At 36.7% G+C, this 22,393-nt stretch overlaps 1 protein-coding gene across 4 annotated transcripts in view; it reads right to left on the bottom strand.

Moving 5' to 3' along the window:
* Positions 1-1,848: 1,848 nt before the first annotated feature.
* Positions 1,849-22,393, bottom strand: part of LOC135646213 (DNA-directed RNA polymerase IV subunit 1-like) — a 31,668-nt gene continuing 11,123 nt past the window's right edge. For 2 of the 4 annotated variants that reach the window (XM_065165523.1, XM_065165524.1), the window contains exons 8-20: positions 16,793-16,948; positions 16,528-16,665; positions 14,151-16,037; positions 12,818-12,987; positions 12,652-12,718; positions 12,438-12,556; positions 10,748-10,890; positions 8,722-8,960; positions 8,461-8,634; positions 8,228-8,365; positions 6,054-6,448; positions 3,452-3,563; positions 1,849-2,644 (exon numbers count right to left, since the gene is read on the bottom strand). In XM_065165523.1, coding sequence (XP_065021595.1) covers positions 2,480-2,644; positions 3,452-3,563; positions 6,054-6,448; positions 8,228-8,365; positions 8,461-8,634; positions 8,722-8,960; positions 10,748-10,890; positions 12,438-12,556; positions 12,652-12,718; positions 12,818-12,987; positions 14,151-16,037; positions 16,528-16,665; positions 16,793-16,948 — 3,903 coding nt within the window. In that variant the 3' untranslated portion in view covers positions 1,849-2,479. Of the gene's footprint in view, positions 2,645-3,451; positions 3,636-6,053; positions 6,449-8,227; positions 8,366-8,460; positions 8,635-8,721; positions 8,961-10,747; positions 10,891-12,437; positions 12,557-12,651; positions 12,719-12,817; positions 12,988-14,150; positions 16,038-16,527; positions 16,666-16,792; positions 16,949-22,393 lie in introns of those variants that run through there. The other 2 variants (XM_065165525.1, XM_065165526.1) reach the window with 2 other exon arrangements.

Here is a 22,393-nt window from a genome sequence, read left to right as displayed (position 1 = left end):
GGCTCGTCAACTGCCCCACCTACTCTTGGTAAAAACTCGATGGTCCTTCCGATCCCCCCATCGGACGGTGAGGAATGGTGAGTGAGGCCAGCTGGAGACAACCGGGTGACGGACACCAAATAAATCGGGTTTCGCGAATCTCCAAGTTATTATTCTCTTGTATCGAGACATCTTTCATGATGAGCTACCCTCGACGGAACCCACTGCGCAACCGACCATTGCGCATGTAGTCCTTGGCCGATGTGGGTCCCGATTGTGGAGCCATGGCAAGGGAGGAGTAACGGAAGGGCAATAGCTACCTTGCAACCACTTTGTATATGTAAACGGGTACTTACATACGTACCCATTCATACGCTTATTTTTCCATATGCCTTGTGACTGACGAGAGTGTATGATAACATCTCAGCGAGGCATTCATGCAAATACGTGTGCGGCGTCCCTGTATCCATCTCGCGCGACCTATCTAGGCTTGGAGGGGGCGAGCTTGATGACGAGTCCCGGGAAGACGTCGTCGGGGTCGTGGATGTGCGGGTTGCGCTCCACGATGAAGTGATCTCCGCACTCGTCGCTGATGATGTGCAGCGTCTCCCCCTCCCCTACCACGTAAAGTCTCGTCGCACGCCCGCTCGCGGAGCCTCCCGGCCCGCGCTGGCAGCTGATCCCTCGGCAACGAGCACAACAGGACCAGGGCGACGATGACAAGCGCCAGGAACCACGAGGCGGCATCGGCGACGTTGGCCAGAGGTCTCGTTTTGAGTGAAGTCATTCGAGTTTAGCTGATGGAGAGACGGAGGAGGAGTTGTGGTCGAAGGCAGTCGCCAGGTATGAACTGGAGCAGAGAATTCGGGCGGTGGGAGTTGAACTGATGCAACCACGAGAGATGGGATTCAGATGGACGGAGACGCATTTGGACTCGGATCATTGCACACATTATTCTGGGGAAGATGTCAGCCGACAAGCCCAACATTTCCGGACACAACTCAATGTCGAACATTCCAAGATGGTAACGCACCACCGCGGCTGACGATCACATCAACGCCATCATGTATTCCACAATTATCCATGACATTTTTTAAAAATATATTTTTCTTAAGTTCACTCACGTGTTAATTTGTCATCTGTCAATCCATGCGTTAGTAATATAAATCAACGTATCGTATCTGATTTCTAAGCTTAAGCTGTTAGATGGAATGACATTACTGTAAAATACTAAATTTTGATAATTTAAGAATGATGTTTTTATAGTGATTTTATTACACTATTGATCCTTATATTATAGTGCTGTTAATCATCATCTTGTACAAATCTGTCATCACCGAAAACATAATTAAAATATTAAAACTATATTTTTGTTTCTCATTTTTGTACATTTCTATACCATATTATCACATATTGTACATTCCATTCGTAAAATCGATAACATAAGTACAAATAAACTTAAATATTTCACTTTTATAACTATAAAATTTTCAATATAAAATTTTTAAATCTAAAAACTGAGATATAAAAAAAATCTAACTATAAAAAATAATATATAATTAACCCAGTCTTAATCACATGTTAAAATGATTCCAGCTAACTCAAAAACATACAACCAGAAGAGTATAATTGTATATGGAAAAATTCATAGTATCGTCACCAATCAATCACCTCATCCAACTCAAATAACCATCAACTAGGAACGTCAAAGTATCACGAAAAATAGTACACTTCATTGCTATGAAATAGAAAAAGAACAGCTAAGATGTGATAGAAAAGTAAGAAGGGGAATATGCTATACCACCAAATGTTTAAAAAGTAAAAGAAGCCCTTGAGGATTGATCGGTGACGATACTATTGGTACAAAGATTGAGAAAACAGGAAGGTGCAGCTTCGCTTTATTACCCAAAATAAATTGTTTTCTTGAGGATTGATCCATCTACATGAATTAGCAAAAAATAATTACATCCATCCTACCACCTGACATCAATTAGATAACAAAATTGGTGCATGTACAATTAGCTATCATCACTTGCACTATAATTAGAAATGGATAATACAAGAATGGATGGATACAAGCAAGAATACTGGTTCATGATCTTCAAATGCATCGTATGAACTTCTCAAGCAGCTTAAAAACCTTCTGGTTTTCCGCACGATAATTAGAAATGGATAATATAAGAATGGATGGATACAAGCAAGAACATTGGTTTGTGATCTTTCAAATGCACCGATAAACTCCTCAAGCTGCTTAAAAAGCTTCTGGTTTTCTGCATGAGCTCCAACCAATAGTAAAAGAAAAAAAAACTATGAAGATCATGTGTCGTGTAAGGGGCAAAAGCTTCTAAGAGAACAACTGATGGAACAGCTTGCCAATGTTAGCCATCCACCAAAAGAGCTTGCTGCTCACTGTTCGAACAGGACCTTCTGAGTATGTACAGCCTAATTCTCATTTAACAAAACTAATCAAAGGTGACAGTTCACTATCATCCTCTTCGAGTTATCGGCTATGAAAGATTTTCTTGTGGACAATAGAGCCAAACTCGGGTGATATAAGTTTGGCTGCTCCGACCACACACTTGCGGTATGAGAAATCTTCTAGTGAACCATCCGACCTCAACAGAACAAAACATCGGGAGCCAGGATGCAATGGGCTACACCCAACCTGCAAGAGGTTAAGATATTATCTCAGAACTAGCAAGGAAAGAAGAGAAATGGTTAGCACAGACAAGCCAAAGGAACTGGAATGATGATTAATTATAAAACAATAGCAAGATACAGTAGAAGACATTGAACTGAAATTAGATTAGTCGACCTCCCATAAAGCTCTTCAATCAATATGCAATTAATCACCCATAAAGCTCTTCATTCAATTTTTTTTAACACAAAACACATATTATCAAACTCCTTTTATGAAGTTCAATGCACCAAATCCTTTAATTTTACTACCAAATCATTAATAGAAAGATTTCCAGTCACTTCATAAACTATCAAAAGATTATCTATTAATGTAGTAAAATAATAATATCAACTACCATTAGTTTTAATTTTTCATTGAGTAGACACATGGCATTTAATCCCAAAAGCCCACCAAAAGGAACTGTTCATCCTAAAGATGGAAAAATGTATAGCTTACATAAAGGGATCCATCCTCTAATCTCCCATAAGAACCTCTTGTCTAGGACATCAAATGTAGGCCAGGTAAGCTGAAATTTACTAAATAAATTCATTCATTCAGCATATATATTTTTGAAAGTAAAAAAACTATAAAAGAAAATTCTAAATTTAGTCCAAGCAATTGTTTTAAAACCAATATGGTAATTACACCAAAAAACACAATGAACACAATGAATTTGTCATTGTCATTAATTCTGAAAGTAATCCTTTATAAATTATAGCCACTAGAAAGTAACCTTTAGATGTCAGTCAAACAAATAACGGATAATGCAATTAAGCTCTAAAAAATAAATACCTTGATTTTTTGGATTCCATTTCCTATTTTTGCAGCTCTTTTGGGATGATAGTTCAAAGCCTCGATTAAAGATGAATTATCTTTCTCATCAAGAAATCCATCAATTGGGTACCTTCAAAGATGAATACCTTTTATGATAAAGAAACCTTTCATCTCCCAAATATACTAAAATCAGGCTAGCAAACTGGAACAATTATTTGAAAGATAGAATCATCAGGAGTCAGGACTAAAACAGAGGAGGAAGAAAATACTGTTACAAGGGAACAATTAATACGAGGGGAAAATAATGAACTAGCCCATTCTATTTAGAAAACTTTCAGCAGGGAATGTTATGTTTCTATTTTCATCTTCTAACTAGAAGTTAAAATGATGAGCAATGATTTGAAGTCGCATCATTAAAGTGACCATCGGTGTATTATTACAAATCATTAAAGTTAATTATCATTCCCCTGTGCACCGAACATAACCTAATCATTAAAGTTAATTATTACAAATGGCTATTATGAAGGCCCCTAATAGAAACTAACAGAAGATGGTAGCCATAACTGGCCAAGTGACCATCCGTGTAACAATAATCACGAGTTGGTGCTCATGTTGAACTATAGATCGAAAAACATTATATTAGTGTATATGATTGGAGTCATTAACACACTTTACAATGGACAACGAAGGGGATATAATGCCAGTTACTTTTTACATACCATCCAAAATACATCAAAATATTTGTTATAACGGTTATAACAGTTCATATTTGGAAACTAGACATGGATGGAGGCTTAATCCTCCAAAAGAAATCTTTTCATCCTACATAATTATCAGAAGTGGTGACTTTAACAATCCACAGAAGTTCTATTTTCACGTCAGCAGTCAATCTTCTTCTATGCAAGGTAAAACACACAGCTGAAAGCACTTCAAACTGTATTACTACATATCAGAAAATAATAGCTTTTTACCCACTACACATCCTAGCAAAGCTATATACAAGAGTGGTCACAATCACCAGAGGCATGGTTACGAAATTAGGTATTTTCTTTATGCAATAAAAATTATAAACCATTGAGATTTCTGATATCTTATTCACCATCGGTTAGCGTATTCTCCTTAAATAGAACCCCAATATTTGTCATCATCATTTTGCCATCGATGGATGATATTAACAGATAATCAAAACAAAATTAGTTTAACATAAGAAACAGTCCCTTTCAAAGGCATCAATCTCATAATGAGACATGTTGACGCAGAAAAACCACATTCCCAAGTAAAAGTTTCATAGGCTCATCTCAAACATATCTCTTACTATAGGCCTTTATTCATTTTAGTAATCCAGATAATTCCCCATTGACCCATAATGAAATCACAATAATCTCAATTAACCCTCACAATGTAAGATCTAACTTCTACAGTTTTAATTATCTATCCCAACCAACCTTCTACAACTAGCACCCAAGCATATCTTGGGGACAAGTGGTTAAAAAAAAATGTCGAATATATCTAATAGTTGTTCACACTTTTATTCTTTTTCTTTTCAGTTGTAGTACTTGTAAGCATATTTTCATATATGATTATTCAACTCGGGCCATATCAAGATATGTTCATATCCATATTTGAAAAGCAAAGTAGAGCAATATTTATGAATATGAATACATGATGGAACCTTGTTTGTCCAACCAAGTCTGGCCCAACTCAGACAAGAAAACTAAATATGGATAGATGATTGTACTCCCTTTTGTTCATAATTGAGACTCATTAAACAGAAAATACACGCAATTAATGGATGTGTGACACAGGCATATATATGCTTGACACATGTTATAGTGCCTCTACATAAGAAGAATGAGAACACTGGAATGATAAAACATCAGCATTCATCCAGATGCATTAATTGAACGCTATTAAGGAATGCACATATCTTAAATGCAGTTCATGTGATCATATGTCAGGCGTCAAGGATATCTTTTCTTAATATGCAGTCAAGCTGGATGCAAGATGCTCAAGTAAACACCTAATAGCCAATGGGCAACTGATGGCACTAGAAGGTGCCGATGTAAGAAGGATTTAGAAAAATCAATATTAGCAATGCACTAAGTGATTGCATTGTCACTGATTCAATTTCAATGAGAAAAATGTAAGGAAGATGAAAAAAATGACATTTATTTATGAAGAACAATGAACACTCTGCAGTAATCATGAACAGGCTCAATGAAGACAGGTTAAACAACAGTTCTTAGTAAAGACAAATGGGAAACTAACATAGCTAACTGAGAGGCAGGCATAGAATAAGCAGTTCTTAAGGGGAACAAGGACCATAAGTGTAAGGAATACAACAGGAAAACTAACAAAATTTTAACACACTTTTATTTCTTTCAAATGTATACTTGTATAAAATCATGAACTCTTAGCAATTATCTATCAAATTCAGAAAGACATAACTCATTAAAATCATGTAAGATTCTCTATTGTTACAATGTAAAACAAAGGAAAAAACCATCATGGCAGGTGAACCAATTTGATATAAAAAGAACTCTGCAGTTCAGTTTTATTCATCCCACAAAATTGACTGATATAAAATAACAGGAACTTTGCAACAAAAAAGCCAACTTACTTGTATAGAATTGTTCGTAATGAAGAGCACATATCTACGACATCAGTCCATGAGCTAACACTTTCTGAAGAGAATTTTGATCTTAATCCAAAAGTTAAGTGGCTTTTAGCAAGAAAATCATTGGCTGAAATTTGTTGTTGCTTGTTGTAACCTTTACAGTTGTTGGTACGAAATTTAGAAACGATTCTTTCCTTTAGGTTATCTTCATCAGAAGTCTGTGGGTCAATTGTCTCTTTAGCACCATCAAAATTGGTGGAATACTTTGGTTGCTGCTTCCACTTGGCAGGGACAGTTTGATTAGCAGCCATGCAAACTTCACCATCACCCTGCTGTAACTCAGCTTTAATGCTGTGCAAATTTTTATATATACCCTCACCTCTAGTTAGGTTATGAACCTGAAAATTTTATAAAGATTGATCAATAAAAACTGCTGCCTAGAAAACTCGAAGCAAAAACAAGAAGAATCAACCAATCAATTCAAAAATGGCTTTCTATATATTTCAAGCCAATTAAAAAACCATGCAGATGTAAACCATTTTGAGATAAACATGGTTACACTGGAGGCCCTAAACACCCAATTAAGGCATTTAATTTGACTTTAGACAAAAGGCAAAGTAACAACTGCATAGATCATACTTATAGATCTAACCATGAAAAATTGCAGCTTGAGTACATTTCTGTTGTTTTAACGTTTATCATCATCCTACAATTGGTATCTTAATGCATACAAAGATCTCTTTGAATAGGAAACTATCCATAGAGTGCAAATTTTATGTTCATAGATTTCTCCCACCAATATGGATGATTAAAAAAACCAGGACTATCTGATGGGATATGATTAACTAAATAATTATATCAAAAACAGTTTGATTTTCCACATCATGTGTGATTCGCATGCAACGACTTGAGTTTTGGGCCATGAATTGCTTTACCTAGCAACAAAACTTTCTACTCACTAATTAAAGATACTTGAGAAGTCTAGAACAATATAATTGAAATGAAAACTTCATGAAACAAAAGGTAGAAGATTCAAAGTATATGGATCAGATATATTAACAAATATGAAATCATTTGAATATGAGTGTCTGTGGCAGTGGTCAATAATCTTCTGACTTCAATAACAGTTTTATCATAGATTGGAGTAAAACATTGTTACGAATTTGATTTTAGAACTGACATGCACCAATATAGGAAGTTGACTGAAACACATTTTTGATAGTTGGCGGTGGTACCTCTTTGTAGGTCCACCATGCAATTGTAGAGTTCAGTCAAGTGAGCATTCTCATGATGACCTAATAATCCACTAGGTACATAAACGATACTCTCTATCAGTGACTCAATATTTTCACTTCATTACATCTTGTTTGATAGACATTACAGACAATAATTTTGGTGAGGCACATGTCAGAAATTTAGTGCTTCACCAAATTTTATGAACCGACAAGCTTACATAATCACTCATTGCAAAAGTCATATAGTACTCCTAAGTCCTATGGGATCTTCTCACCAGTAAACAAAGTTGTTGACGAAAATGAAATATCGACAATAAAATGCAATTAATCAACCTAAAATGTGTAAAAACGATTTGTTTCCAACAATGAGTCACTCACCAAAATATCATTGTTATTTGCATTTCACTAAAGATCCAATAACTCAGATATAAATATAGCTATTATGTGATTTACCAATAAATGGCACATTCACAAGGTGACATTTCCACACGTTTACTTTCACATCTTTTAATAATTATCTTGCATCAAGAACTCCTTAAAGAGGGGGGTTAGATCCAATAAGGTCATGGGAGACATCATTGGATATGACAGCGAACAGAACTTCAGTAGATAAATGACACCATGAAGCCATGGCCACTAATTGTGGACCACAAAAGAGAAATGGGCGACAAGACTGAAAGAACGCAAAGGTAGTGAAACATTAAAGAAAATGATATCTGAAAAACCAAAATATACAAAACAAATATGATAAAATTCCATTTTCTGTTAAATAAAACTAGAGAAGGAAAAAAATAACAGCATCAGGCCAGAGCACACCTTTACGTTAGGACCACAATATGGATATGGTTTACTTTTCAAAAACCATGCTACCAGAAAGAGTTATCAAAGATATGAGATAGGCTATATGCCAAAATTATCGGTAGCAATTAATAAGAGTCGCACCTTTCCTGAGTAAACAATTTCAAAAGGTCCACCAGTTCCACTTGGAGCCTCCTTACCCCAAGCCACTGCATCAAGTGTACCAGATAGATGATCCATTGAGCCTTGCTTAGCAGCATTTACAAAGCAATTTACAGGATTCTGCCAATGCTCCAACAAGAGACAAACAATACTGGGATAATATAGGACGAGAAATAAATGAGTAAAAAGCCACATGAAAAAAAAAAAGTACTCACAGATAGGCATGCTTGAGCGAATGGAGATGAGATTGACATATCGTTTCTTTGCTGTCTTAGACCTTTTGTGCTTAATCCATGAAACTCCCCAGTCACTGAAAGGCAATCTGCAGCCATAAATAAGTGTCTTTTATGTATGTCCCTCCCTATATCAGCTGTTACTGACTTCAAGGACTGCAAGTTGAATAGAATACATGATAGCCTATTAAAAGTGATCACTCAGTTTAACAAATTATTCAGAAAGAAAAACAAGAGACTCACTTTTACAAAGTACTTCCATGCAGCATCTATTCCATATGTGCCAGAAATATTATAAACATTGTCAGGATGACTGCGTTGCCAGTCAATCAGGTCCATTATTGGTATACAGGCATCTTGAAGGTTACTCCAAAAACTTCCAGGTAAACATTTTTTAGACATTGTAACTCTTAGAAAAAGTTCAGAACCAGAACCTGGAAGGCTTTCACACAGTATTTCCACCTTCTCAGAAGCCCAAAAACCTGTGACACAAGATATGTATTAATTTGGCATGTCCCGTAAGTAGGAAAAAATAGGAAAACTTTGAGTAAATCAAAGATGGCATCACTTAAGTAAAGCAGGACGAACATGATTATTTACAAACATCACAAAAGCATGATCTATTAATTTCTCGATATAAATTATCTTTTTTCAATTGCTATTACCATGCAGAAATAGAATTATGAATTGAACTCAAAAACATTAACAGAAACATATAGTTTCGTTGCTTCAAATAAGGGCGACATGTCAACAACACCATGAATAGCATGTAATTCTTAACTTCATAATGTTGGCTATGTGGATCACACCTTCCAACATCTCATTTAGATAATAAGGCAGGATTCCCTCCATAGCTAATTTTTTGCGCACTGGAAGAGAAAACTTGGGTTTGAAACATCATTTCTATGTTCATGCATATAGGGACTAGACTTCAAATGACAAAGTGAAGGTGTGACCTCAGAAGAAACAATATGATGATATTTGTTCGTTACCTAGCTCTCTTCTCAAACATAGAAGGCCTGCCATCTGCTCAGATATAATAAGTGATAAGGTTAGTGTCTGCACACTTTTGACAAATAAACTATTTCTGTGCACAGTATCTTGTTATATTTTATATTTGGATATTGATCCAAATCTGGCACTTGAATCCATGATTAATGAAAATAGGAAGCGGCAAGATTAAAAATTAGTAACCTAGATGACATAAAAAAATTACTTTTATATCTGGGTTAGGAAACAAGAAAAAGGGGAGAGAGGAGGATGAGAAGGAGAAGAAAAATACAAAAGAAAAGCATATGTGGAGAAGCAAAATAGAGGAAAGGAAGACAAGGAGTGGCAGCGCAAGGTGGCGGCAGCAGAGGAAGGAGGAGAGAAGTATGGACTGGCGAACAACAACAAACAGTGCAAGGGGAATTGCCTGAGAGACAGGAGATAGAAGTGTTTTTTATTGGAGTTCAAATTTTAGAAAAAAGAGCCAAGTAATAAGCCCAGTCCAAATACTTACCGGACAATAACCCTTGTACCGCATGTACACCACCTGAAATTAGACAGTCCCTGGTCCGGTAAGCCCAACTGGTATATAATGCCTGCACCAGTGGCACCACCCCATATCGGTCCTTGGTTGGACCAGTATGGTAATGATAACATAACTGACATAAAGATGGGAACCAACACAGGGTGCGACCAAAGTAAATAAATATAAATGAGGAAACCAAAAAAATTCATGCATCATTAGTTATCTCAACGCCCCAGTATAGCTCAAAGCCAATAAAACTGCAACCTCCTCTTCCTCTTCGTCTTCTTAACATATTCAAAGATCCAAGATCAAAGAATCAAGAAATGGACAAGCTTTTGACTAGTTTAGATCGAAAAGGATATTCTTATAAGTTATAACTTATAAGGATGTTTGCCATGTACCGCACGAAACTAGGCAGACCTTATGTTCTGGTTTCTGATTGGACTGATACATACCACCTGGTTGGGTAGCAAACTTCAGAAAAGCATGCACAGGTCAACTTGCAACAGTGGAAGCATTACATATATGGGTTGGCACAGACTTGTTACTGATAACAACTGAATCTGTTGTTACTAATGAAAATTTTCTCCTTAAATATATCTACTCCATTCTGAAGTACTTGAACAGTTAAAGAGCTTAGATGGTAAATGAGAAAGCAGTTACAATTTCAGTAAAGACAGATAAATAATTGAAATTATAACAGCAAATGAACAAAGTGCTAAGCTACAGCAGCTTAATGGACAAAATCATAACCTTTAATAGGTGTTTCAAGTAGAAGTGGTATCACCATATCTCTTATTGTATCCAACTGTATTAGTGATTCTGAAGTTTCAGCTGCAACTGACATACAGAAAGAGTCATCATGTTCCTTCCACTTATAAGCTGATGAACAATTCCTGTCATGTAGGCATTTTTCAAAAAACACAAGGAAAACATAACAGGTCAGTGCTTGTAAGGTAACTAGAGGGCATAATGTCAGAATGATCAGCCTGCATAAAAAGAAGGCAATACCTAGCACAACGTGTGAGATAACATTTAAGAATGATCATAATAGTCAATTCAAGTACTCTGCAACTAATGGAAATAAAAAAAGAATCTATAGAGGACATTGAACAATAAGCAAATTCTGTAATCTTGGCTTGAGTACAAGGTAAGAGTAATGAAATATTCGTATGTATCGAAAAATATATTCTACAACATATATATTTAACTTATGTCAATGAGATGAGAATGATATGGTAAAAGTAGAATTAGGTGTGGCTTCAATAAGAAATAAAATGGAGAATTGTTTAAGATTTAAATTAATTAAGGATATTGCTTTTTATAGAAAATGGCAATAAGATTCATATAGTCGATCCCAAATACCGAAAAATAGATTCCACAAACTTAATGACATCATATTATGTGCATAGTTCATGTTTGTACAAGAGAACAAATTGTACTTGTATTGTCAAACAACAAATTGATATCGACAAATTCAAACACCATATTTACACATGCCTTATAACTTTCATTGACTTAATATACAAATTAAACTGCAATATTAGTATTGCAAAAAAAAGTTCAAGATTATGATGTACACATTGCCAGGCTACATCAGATCAATTGAGTTTCATGTCTTAGTGCATCAGACTCCTAGAAATGAGGTAGTTTGGGAATAACAGTCTGAAAAAAAGTATACTAGTGAATGAAAGTCATGATGCCAAGTCACAGATGAACAACCATACCATGTTCACCAGAGCTTTCCCTCCAGTCAATTTTAGTTAAATGAATTCCAAATACTAAGTTATCTACCAAAATGCTTAAAGTTCACTTGTGATTTGGAATGATTTAGGTGCAAGAAAATCATGGTTTCACCAGGCTCTGATAAATAATGCATGTCATTAGAAGCAAGAATAGAAAATAAAATATTTTCCTTCCTGAACAATTAGATTAAATGGTTTCACCCAAGATAATATAGACGCATTTAAGAGAAACCGATAGATCTTATAATTAGATCATGTGAATCAATAAGTATTGATAGTGCACTGAGCTAGAGATACAAGATACTTTTCTAGAAACATCAAAGATTCAAATGATCTTAGATTAACTAAGGATATTACCTTATATAGAGGTAACAATTAAAAAATCCATGTCGCTTGACCTCAAATAGTTTAGAGCATCATGGCTTTGTGATTAGTGTACTATTAAAATGTTTTGTGATATATAACAGTACGTTATTCAAGCATTACTTGCATCTCAACATGTCTTCACTTAAATTGCCCAATTCAGTTATGAAAAAAACATGAAACAAGTAAGCTCAATTTACAAGCATATGGGATCAAAAATATGTGCAAATGTCAGCAAGGAAGAGGTCAGTACAAGCAGCAGATTACACAAATGAATCTTGAAATTTATTTACAAGAAAATGGAGGACAGTGCTGCAAAGAAAGCAGTGACTGACTTGCTTACAAAACATAATCTAGGAAGCATTGGATTCATCCTTTCCCTCATACAATTGTAATGTTTTATGAGTTCATTTTTGACAAGTTGCACATTTAATCTTCTCCTCAACATCTTATCCTGTAAACGCAAAAATACAAAATAATTATATCTCTTGTAAACCAAAACTATCTAGATCAAGTACACATCCACAAAAGTTCCAAAAAGTCCAATACCTTGCCCACATGAAAATGCATGATCCATGGACTAAAATTTGTCCCTTGAACATCATGGCCATCATAACTAACATTGCAACATCAGAAAAACATATGTTATTCATGAAAAGTAATAGAAGAAAACCAAATCATTTGATGAAAAAGTTGGTGAAAACCAAACACAGACAGAATCATGACAGTGATGATCAAATTGAAAAAGCAAACTCTCTCCAGATGATTCTTCACTTCCAAGGCTCCATACTCACAACCGTATCTCCAACCATGCAGTCGCTTTGAAAGAAAAAGTAAGGCAGTGTGATTTGTAGATGCATTAGACTTACAACAGTCCAACACCATCTGTGTCAAGGAAAACAAACTCATTCACAACGCAAACAAAGAGGCAACCAGAAATAGAAAATGACAAGAACTCAAAAGTTAAACATAAGTATGAGAAGTAGAAAGTATTGTTTTGCAAGACGTGAATGCACAATAATTCAGGTCAAGGCTTTAGATAGTGTTACCGATACATGTACCAAAATATTATCTGATTGGCGTGTGCCAATCAGCAAACTACATATGAATTAATCCACTAAGAAAACTAAAAAATTCTTGATGTGTCAATAAGATCAGTACATCAGTCCACCAGTTCAATAGGTATACAAGAGCACTTGAAACCAAACTTTAGCTACTAAAGCTAAAAAATGTGGACACAAATCACAATTAGTACATCTTCCTGTGACCTAAAGAAATTTAAAATTTTCAAAATTATAATGCTAATGGCATGCTTATCTGAACATTGGGCAACTCTTTAGAGAAAATGACCCATCCCATAGACATCTTTGAGATATTTAAAATACAATGTCCTCATCCTTCCCTGACAAAACATTTAACTATCATATCCTTGAACAAGATAAAGATCATTATATTGTAGTTTTAAGGCATTTCCAACATTTTTTGTTCCAAAAAGCACCTAAGTAGTGTTTGCATATTGAATTATCAATCATTTATCTCCACGGAAGTCACATCAGATATATTCCGCCCAAAGAAGTATCCGCTTATTGGTCAAAAGCATACATTGTATTCATTGGAGACTGAAGGATAACATGGTTAGCAATTACCACACTCTACTAGTGGTACAGACCTAACTGGCATGAAATAACTTTACAACATTTTTCTTATGGGTGTATCACACAACTAGTACCTCACCAAGTAAACACTAGGAATACAACTATAACAAACAAAATACGGCAAAAGGTAACTAAAAACCTACACAGGTATGCACTGCCATGCAAAGCATGAAATAAAATATAACAAAAGAGCATTAAAAAACTACTATGATAAAAAATAAGGACATCTAGACAACTCAGTGATAAGCAAATATGCTGTTATTAGCTGGAAATGTCAGAAATATATCAATGTGGAAAGCATATCATTTAGCTAAAACATTACTCAGAAAAGGAAAAAACTCAGCATCAATTTGTTCAAGTAACTAGATGTAATAAATCAGTTGAAAATATAACCTTTAATTTCATAAGCGGAGAATATTCCAAACTATTCATTGGAAACTCGAGAGATCCATATGCTGCTTCTGAAATCGAACAAGCAGCCCAAGAACCAACAGGTTCACCACCTAATCCAGTATATTCAGCATCCTTTCCATCATATGCAACACATGATTCCCCACCTTCAGTTGAATCCTCCAATATGCTATAAGAAAACTCCACAATTTGTTGACCATAAGCACTTCTAACCGTTCCATCATAAGCAAGATATAGATCACGCATGTAAAACATAAGCTTTCTTGTCAAAGTTCCAGGAAGTTCAGCATTTTCAGTGAAGAGATTAGCACGGCCACATATTGCATGGACAAAACATTCCAATGGATTTAAACCATCAAGAAAAGAAGCACCAATAACAGCATAGGAGCTTTGCCCACACGAACTTTTTGCGGCATCAGATATTCCACCATCCAATGCCTTCAGATTGTTCCACATACAGCAATTAAGTTTGCTAGGCACCGTAAAAGGTAGTGGATGTGCAAACAGTTGAAGACCCAGACATGCACCCTGTTGAATTAGTTTTACCAAGCTACCTTTGCTACCCGCATCAATCATTTCCAACATTGAATTATCCTTGTTAATAAACTGATATATTTGACTTAAAAGATCATGGTAAACATTCTTAAAAGCAGCAATAGAAACCTGGCTTACACATGTTCTTTCTGAAGCAATCTTGTATTGACTAATACAATCTAATGTATCTTCATCTTTATTCTGATTCCTCAAGATCTCCATCTCAGGTTCCAACATCAGCTGCATAACCTGGCAGGCATCCTCAGCTTCTTCCAATCCAAAATATATTTCATCCATCATTTTCCGTCGGGAATATGAATCTGATGAGAGGTAAACATCACCTAAGGAAACACTTAAACCTCTCAATGTTAAATATTCACAAAGAAGTTCCTGAGAACAACAGAGATAATCAAGAGCCTTCCTGCCATAATGTTTGAACATGGTAGTAAACAAACCAGTAGTAGTATTCTGTAGCCAAAAAGATCCTCCAAGAGAGGCCATAACTTCACCCTTACTTATCATATTTCTTGAATTTACACCAAAATCCATGGTTGGAGGAACAAGCATGCTAAATAGTTGTTCTCCAGTCCATAAAGGAATCTGAAACTTAGGAGTCTTAACAACTGCAGGTGGCGGCATTGGAAAAGGACACAGCATAGCTAATTGTTGCATATCAACTTTGTTCAAAAATTCCCGATTTGCTGTTAGCAAATATGCGGCAGTTAAGCTATCATGTGTCAGTGAAACTAAGCTTCTACCATCCTGTGCATTAAATAACTGGTGGTCTAAACTAAGCAGCTCTTGAAGCTCTACTCTACAGCCAATGGATTGTGGCACATACCCATGTAAACAGTCTCCATCAAAATCACCTAATAGTGGAGCACAGCATAATGGGTTAATTGAAATGACTGACTGAATAGGAAGGATCATCACAGACAAAGCAATAAGAGAATGTTGATGCACAGATGGAGGCCTGTTAACTAATATAATGTCCCCATTCTCCAAAGGTCTAGACACTATATCACCAACTTGAAGTTGATTGGTTTTATGAAGTGAAGTTAATTGCCCTTTGCTTCTAGTATTAAGTCCTTCCTTTCTGAGCAGATGAAGATTGCAACTCATGTTCAACTTTTCTAAATTGTATGAATTAACTTGTTCAGCAACAATCAAACTTTCAGATATATCAAACGGAATACCAATTTCCTGCAACTTGATCTTTGGATCACCAACCATAGTCATGCGGAATACATTATCTGTTCTTTTGCTTAAAACCACATCTTTCAGCCATCTTATTCCAGAAGTAGAATCTCCCCTTGAAGAACTAGAAGCATGTAGCTATAACGACAAAAGAAAAAAAAGTATGAGCACATAAAATAAGATACCTACATAAATTGATGCAAATTTATAGCATATGTGAATCCTACATGCAAACATCCATTCGTATAACATACATTTGACTGATGATCGAACAAAACAACTGCAGTTCCTGAGTATAATTTACTAAAATTAATTGCAGCTAACAACGTACTTTCTGAAAAGTGCATTAGTAAATAGAAAATTTGCAAAAAACAAGCTTCACATGTAACATGAAAATGATTGGTCACAGATGTGAATATATTTCAGATTAAGATCTCTTCATATGATGCCAGTAGGTTACCAGCACTAGGCACATAAATATAATCATATAGAGTGAAGCATGGTAAACATGCTATCATGACCCAATTCTAACATTCTACCATGCCATAGCATGGTAATCCAAAACCATTATAGAATCACATCCATGTCGTGTACCACATGCATGAGAGAAAAAAATTGTATATCTTGCCTTAGAAGCATTAAAGCAGTCGAGAACCCGGCTCATGGTATAAGAGGTTGCAAGAGGACCAAACTGCTGATGATGCCTGAACTCACCAATTTTCTTACTTACATCTGCTAACCTTTTATAAGCCCTCGTGCGTTCATCCTGCATAAGGACAAGACATAGTATGTCAGCATAAAGGAAACAAAGTGAGATAGCAACTCGACAAACAAGGTGGCAATCTTATAGAACCTACATACATATACAACATGCACATAGAGAAGCAACTTACAAAAGATAATTTTGGACCATCAGCAAAAACATGTGATGTCTCCACCACTCGTTGACAATTAGGAGTAATTGGAAGATAAGAAAGAAACAGTAGCTCACGCCTTGAAACAAACTGCTGAATAAATTCCGGATCAAGCTCACTTAACAAGCAAAATACCTGAAAACAAAAAATATTTATATTCAACCAGTAGTAGATAAAATAATATAGAAAGATAGCCTAAAAATATCCCAAATTGAAGATGAACGGGCAAGTTTTCAGATATATAAAATTGAAAGAAGAGTGTGCTCTCAAAATACGGGTAACTGCTAGAATTTAATGTACAGACAATACGCTAAGTAACATTTTAACACCAACAATAACAAAAGTCATAATGTCCCTACTAATTTTGAGGTTGGCAACATAGATGAAAATGTTGATTGGCCATCTTGACACCCTTAATATCTTTTTCAACATGAATAGCTTGTTTAAAGCTTTGAAAACTAATCAGATAACTGCATAGAGAGCATTGCATCAAGAACCTATCACTATCACTACATCAAATCCATGGAACAATGCTTAAGATAGTAAAACCTAATAGTACAGAAGATCTGGATGCATAATTAAACAATGATGATATTTCTTCTTTTCCATTTAGCTACACATTTTATGTAAGATGGATACCCGAATTGGGTGAGACCACACTGTGGGACAAAACTATAAGAATAACACAAAAACCTACAACATGGGGTTCCTCCATGACCTTGTTGTGTACATCTTGCCATACAAGTAAAAGCAACAAACAGTCTTCTTGTTCAGCCAAGCAGAACACCATGTAGCAATCTACCATCAAGGCAGGCAGCTGTTAGGACTCTAGCTAGGAGAGTCCTAATTGAGAGGGACATTTATGTAAAACCTACCTAAGCCGACCCCTATTAAAGAGGTGAAGAGGCCGGTTAGGATTAGGAGGTTGTTTCTTAGAGAAGAATTAGGAGTTATAAAGAAATAGGAGCCTTGAGTAGAAGTCCTATTAGGAGTTGGTTAGAAGTAGGAGTCCTATTAGGAGTTAGGGTTTAGAAACCCTATAAATAGCCATGTATTCCTCCTCTTTTTATAAGCAATAGATGGATCTTTTCTGCAGCCTTTGAGCAGCAACTTGGAGGGAGGAACCCCTATAGAGTTCCAAGGAGGCCGATCCCCTAAAGAGATCAACCCCAAGTTTAGAATCTGCAAGGGTTCTAACACCTGGTATCAGAGCAGCGTTCTTGGCATCTCGCTGCCCTTCCACAGCCATCCATCAACCCTCCACAATCGCCCAAAGCAATTCCCACAATTGCTTAAGAGATCGTTGCCAAATTTCGTCGTCATCTCCACCACCACGGATCATCCTTTGATCTCCCCGTAAATTACAACAGATTCTGATTTTCTACCTTACTGCTGCTGCAATTTAGTTATCCTTATTTGAAAATCGCAAAAAAAATTATTCCTATATTGCTGCATAAACTTTTCGTCATAAAGTTTTCATCTCTACGACGAAAGATACATTGCAGAATTCCAACCGTATAGCACCGTTTGTTTGATCTTGCTATTGTGTTTTTTCTATCCAAATCTCTACGAATTTTTTATGACATCTTTGACATTTCCTAACAGCAGATTTCCATTGGTTTTGTCGAAAAATTCTCAATATAAATCATTGATATTTTACGTCTAATCTGCTATACTTGAAAATCTGCACTGTAAAATTTCAGCCGCATAGCACTGTTTGTTTGATCTTGATACTACGTTGTTTCTATCCAAATCTCTACGAAATTTTTATAATAGCTTTGGCACTTCCTAACAGTGGATTTCCCTTTGGTTTCATCAAAAAATTCTCAATATAAATCACTGATCTTTTACGTCCAATCTGCTATACTTAAAAATTTGTGCTGCAGAAAATTTCAGCCGCATATTGTTGCCTTAACCCATCTATTTGCAATCTTTTTTGAATGAAATTTCTTATACACTTCATAGATCATTTTGGCTTCCATCTAAGATTGATCTATTAAGAAATTCATCTCTAAAAATGATTTTGTGTTGCTGCAAATTTTCGTCGTAACCCGCTGAAATTTTTCGACGAGAATTCTGCAATCGCAACTTGCACCAATTTCCTTGCTGTTATACTGCCGAAATTTTCTTGATTAAATTAGATATCCTTGCTGTCATATAAACTGTGATTTTGCTATCAATTCCCTCCTCAATTCTCTCAAGTTTTTGGTGAAAATTACGTCGAGAAACAGTTGTTTCTTCGACGACAATTCTACTCTTACAAGACAGCACATACTTGCTGTAACTTCCACTGATTTCTATCAAACATTTGCTACCATCTACCACAGATCCAAAACTTTCATCTATAGCCCTAAAACTCCACCAAACCACACCCTCAAACTGCACCCAAAATAGCCACAAAATAAGCCTAAACCGTAGCCTACATCCACCAATCCACCAACCCTTTCAACCATCACCTCTCTCAACCAATACATGCCTTTAACCCGACAACAAAAGAGAGATCTTAACATCACAGATTTGGCAGCATATACTCTGGCATCTGAGGAGGTAATCAATGCTCAATTCAAAGTCTTCGAGGTGCGAATGGAGGATAAGATTCAGACGCTCTTTACCGAACTCAGATTGGGTCGACCACTAAGCCCGAAAAAATCATATCAAGGAGAGACCTTTGCCCAATCGCACCAAGCCCGAAGATATGACTTCCAACAGAGGGGAAGCTTTATGACCAACCCCAACTATCCATGCATGAGAGTGGACTTCCCTAGATGGGAAGAAGGAGACCCGATTGGTTGGATCTCGTGTACGGAGCGATATTTTCGGTACCATAAAACCGCGGATGCATCTATGGTGAAAATTATAGCTATACATCTTGAAGGAGATGCTATACAATGGTTTGAACATACTTATGGAGTCCTTTCATGGCGACAATTCAAAGAAGGACTGTTGATCCGCTTCAAACCAACCGATTACGAGAATATTGACGGACAACTAGCAAAAATCCGACAAACCTCTACCATTCAGGAGTACCAAACTAGATTTGAAACGTTATCTAATCAAACTCGTGATTGGTCTCAAAAACAGCTATTGAGGACCTTCATTGAGGGCTTGAAGCCGGAGATCCGAGGAGAAGTTAAAGCGCAACAACCATATACGCTTATGGCAGCCATTTCTTTCGCACGACATCAAGAGGAGCAATTGAACCATGAAGCTCAGAGGACTAGGGTCGCTCCTCAACCAGTAATATTGAAGCCCTCAGCCCCCCCTACTGTTGACCAAGTCCCTACACCAAAGAGGTTAACAAGAGAAGAGCTTCGGGAGCGATATACGAAGGGGTTATGTTGGCATTGTGACGAGCCGTGGAGCCGTGAGCATCACTGTAGTAAAGGGAGTCTTCTTATAATTGAACAAATAGAAGAAGAGGTCATTGAACATCCATAAGAGAGTCTTGAACATGAAGAAGAAGATGCAGAAGAAGAGCCACAACCAACCGAAGTTACGGTACATACACTAGCCGGCTACTCAAACCCGCAAACGATGAAAGTTGAAGGCCTTCTCAAACAACAACTGATCACTGTTCTCATCGACACGGGCAGTACTAATAACTTTCTAAACAGTAAGGTTACTATCCAGATGGCCTTACCTATCGAGAATTGCAACAGGTTTGACATTAAGGTCGACGATGGATGGATTTTGAAGTATGATTATAGGCGCCCACAAGTGAAACTGTTGCTGATCATGAGGCCTTACCAAGAGATAATTGCATATTTCTTCCTTCTCCCTCTTGATGATCATGAGGCCATGCTCATAATTAAATGGTTGACGACATTAAATGATATTTCTTGGAATTTTATGCAACTAATTATGAAATTTTACAGTAAGGAGAAACAGGTGATACTGAACGGGAAACGTGGGGGCGACGTAACGACGATTTGCACACAACAAATGGAGAAGATTTTGCATAAAGCATGCAGCAGATTTTTGGTACAACTTGAGCAGCAAACTAAGGGAGAGCCAATAGAATTTGAAGATCCAAACCTACTTCCTTTGCTTGCTGAATTTTCAGATATATTTGACGAACCGTACAACCTACCTCTTACCCGTCGGCATGATCATTATATAACGATTCTTTCAGGAAAACCTCCAGCAAATACTCGGCCATATCAATATCTACATCTCCAGAAGGATGAAATAGAAAGGATTATAAAAGAGATGCTCGAAACATGAGTTATTCGGCCAAGTTGCAACTTCTACTCTTCACCAGTGCTACTTGTACGCAAAAAGGACGGAACATGGCGAATATGCGTTGATTACCGAGCTCTCAATGGCATAACCATCAAGGACAAATACCTTATTCCAATAGCAGATGAATTGCTAGATGAAAGGGAGCACAAATCTTCACAAAGCTGGACCTTTGATCCGAGTATCATCAAATATGAGTGTGCGAAGAAGACATACCGAAAACCACCTTTTGAACACACAACAACCACTATGAATTTTTGCTTTCTTCAATAGAAGGTGGAATATCTTGGGCATATCATATCAGAGGAAGGTGTGACGGTGGACCCCTTCAAAATTGAAGCAATGCAAAACTGGCCTACCCCGAGGAACATAAAATTGCTACATGGCTTTCAGGGTTTAATAGGCTACTACCGTAAGTTCGTGAAAAACTATGGAAAGATCAATGCACCACTTACTTTCTTACTGGAAAAAGATGTCTTCCAATGGTTGGACAGAGCCTCCGCTGCCTTCGACAAACTTAAGGCAGCCATGACGACGACAACGATGCTAACACTACCAGATTTCAACCGACCCTTCATTATTGAGGCTGATGCATCTGGAGTCGGAATTGGAGCCATTCTCATGCAAGATGGTCGACCAATCACATACACTAGCAAGGCATTATCTCCCTCCCATCAAAATAAGTCAACATATGATAAAGAGCTGCTCGCCATTGTGCGCGCAGCAACGAGGTGGAGACCCTACTTGATTGGTCGACGATTTCAAATTAAAACCAACCATAAAAGCCTCAAGTACTTTTTGGAGCGAAAGATATCATCCCCTGAGTAGCAAAAATGGGTAACAAAACTTCTTAGATTTGATTATGAAATAACTTACAAAAAGGGGAAAGAGAATATTCTTACATATGCGCTTTCGCAGCTACCCGAGCAAGCTGAAGTTTCGGTCGTTTCACTTCCGACCAACGACTTCCTTGAGGATATTAAGATGGAATGGTAGGAAGATTCAGAGACTAGTAAGATTATAAAAACATTGGAGGAAGCACCAAGCTCCGTGGCTCATTACAATTGGGACTCAAAAGAATTACACTATAAGGGATGTATTGTGCTTATGATAAATTCTACTTACATCTTCACGAGCAGATTTTGGACAAAGTTATTCCATATGCAAGGTACTAAATTGAAAAGGAGTACGACATATCACCCACAAATCAACGACCAGACAAAAGTTGTAAATAGGTGCTTGGAGACAGCCCAAAGCCACCCACCAAATATGACTATCCAAGGAGAACTCCAGACCCAGCCAAGTGCCATTATTGATCGACGGATCGTGACTCGACGACGA

This window comes from Musa acuminata, chromosome BXJ3-8 (assembly GCF_036884655.1).
Source record: "Musa acuminata AAA Group cultivar baxijiao chromosome BXJ3-8, Cavendish_Baxijiao_AAA, whole genome shotgun sequence".
Classification (NCBI taxonomy): domain Eukaryota; kingdom Viridiplantae; phylum Streptophyta; class Magnoliopsida; order Zingiberales; family Musaceae; genus Musa; species Musa acuminata.
Note: the sequence above shows the minus strand (reverse complement) of the source record. Positions and strands in the feature narration are given on the sequence as shown.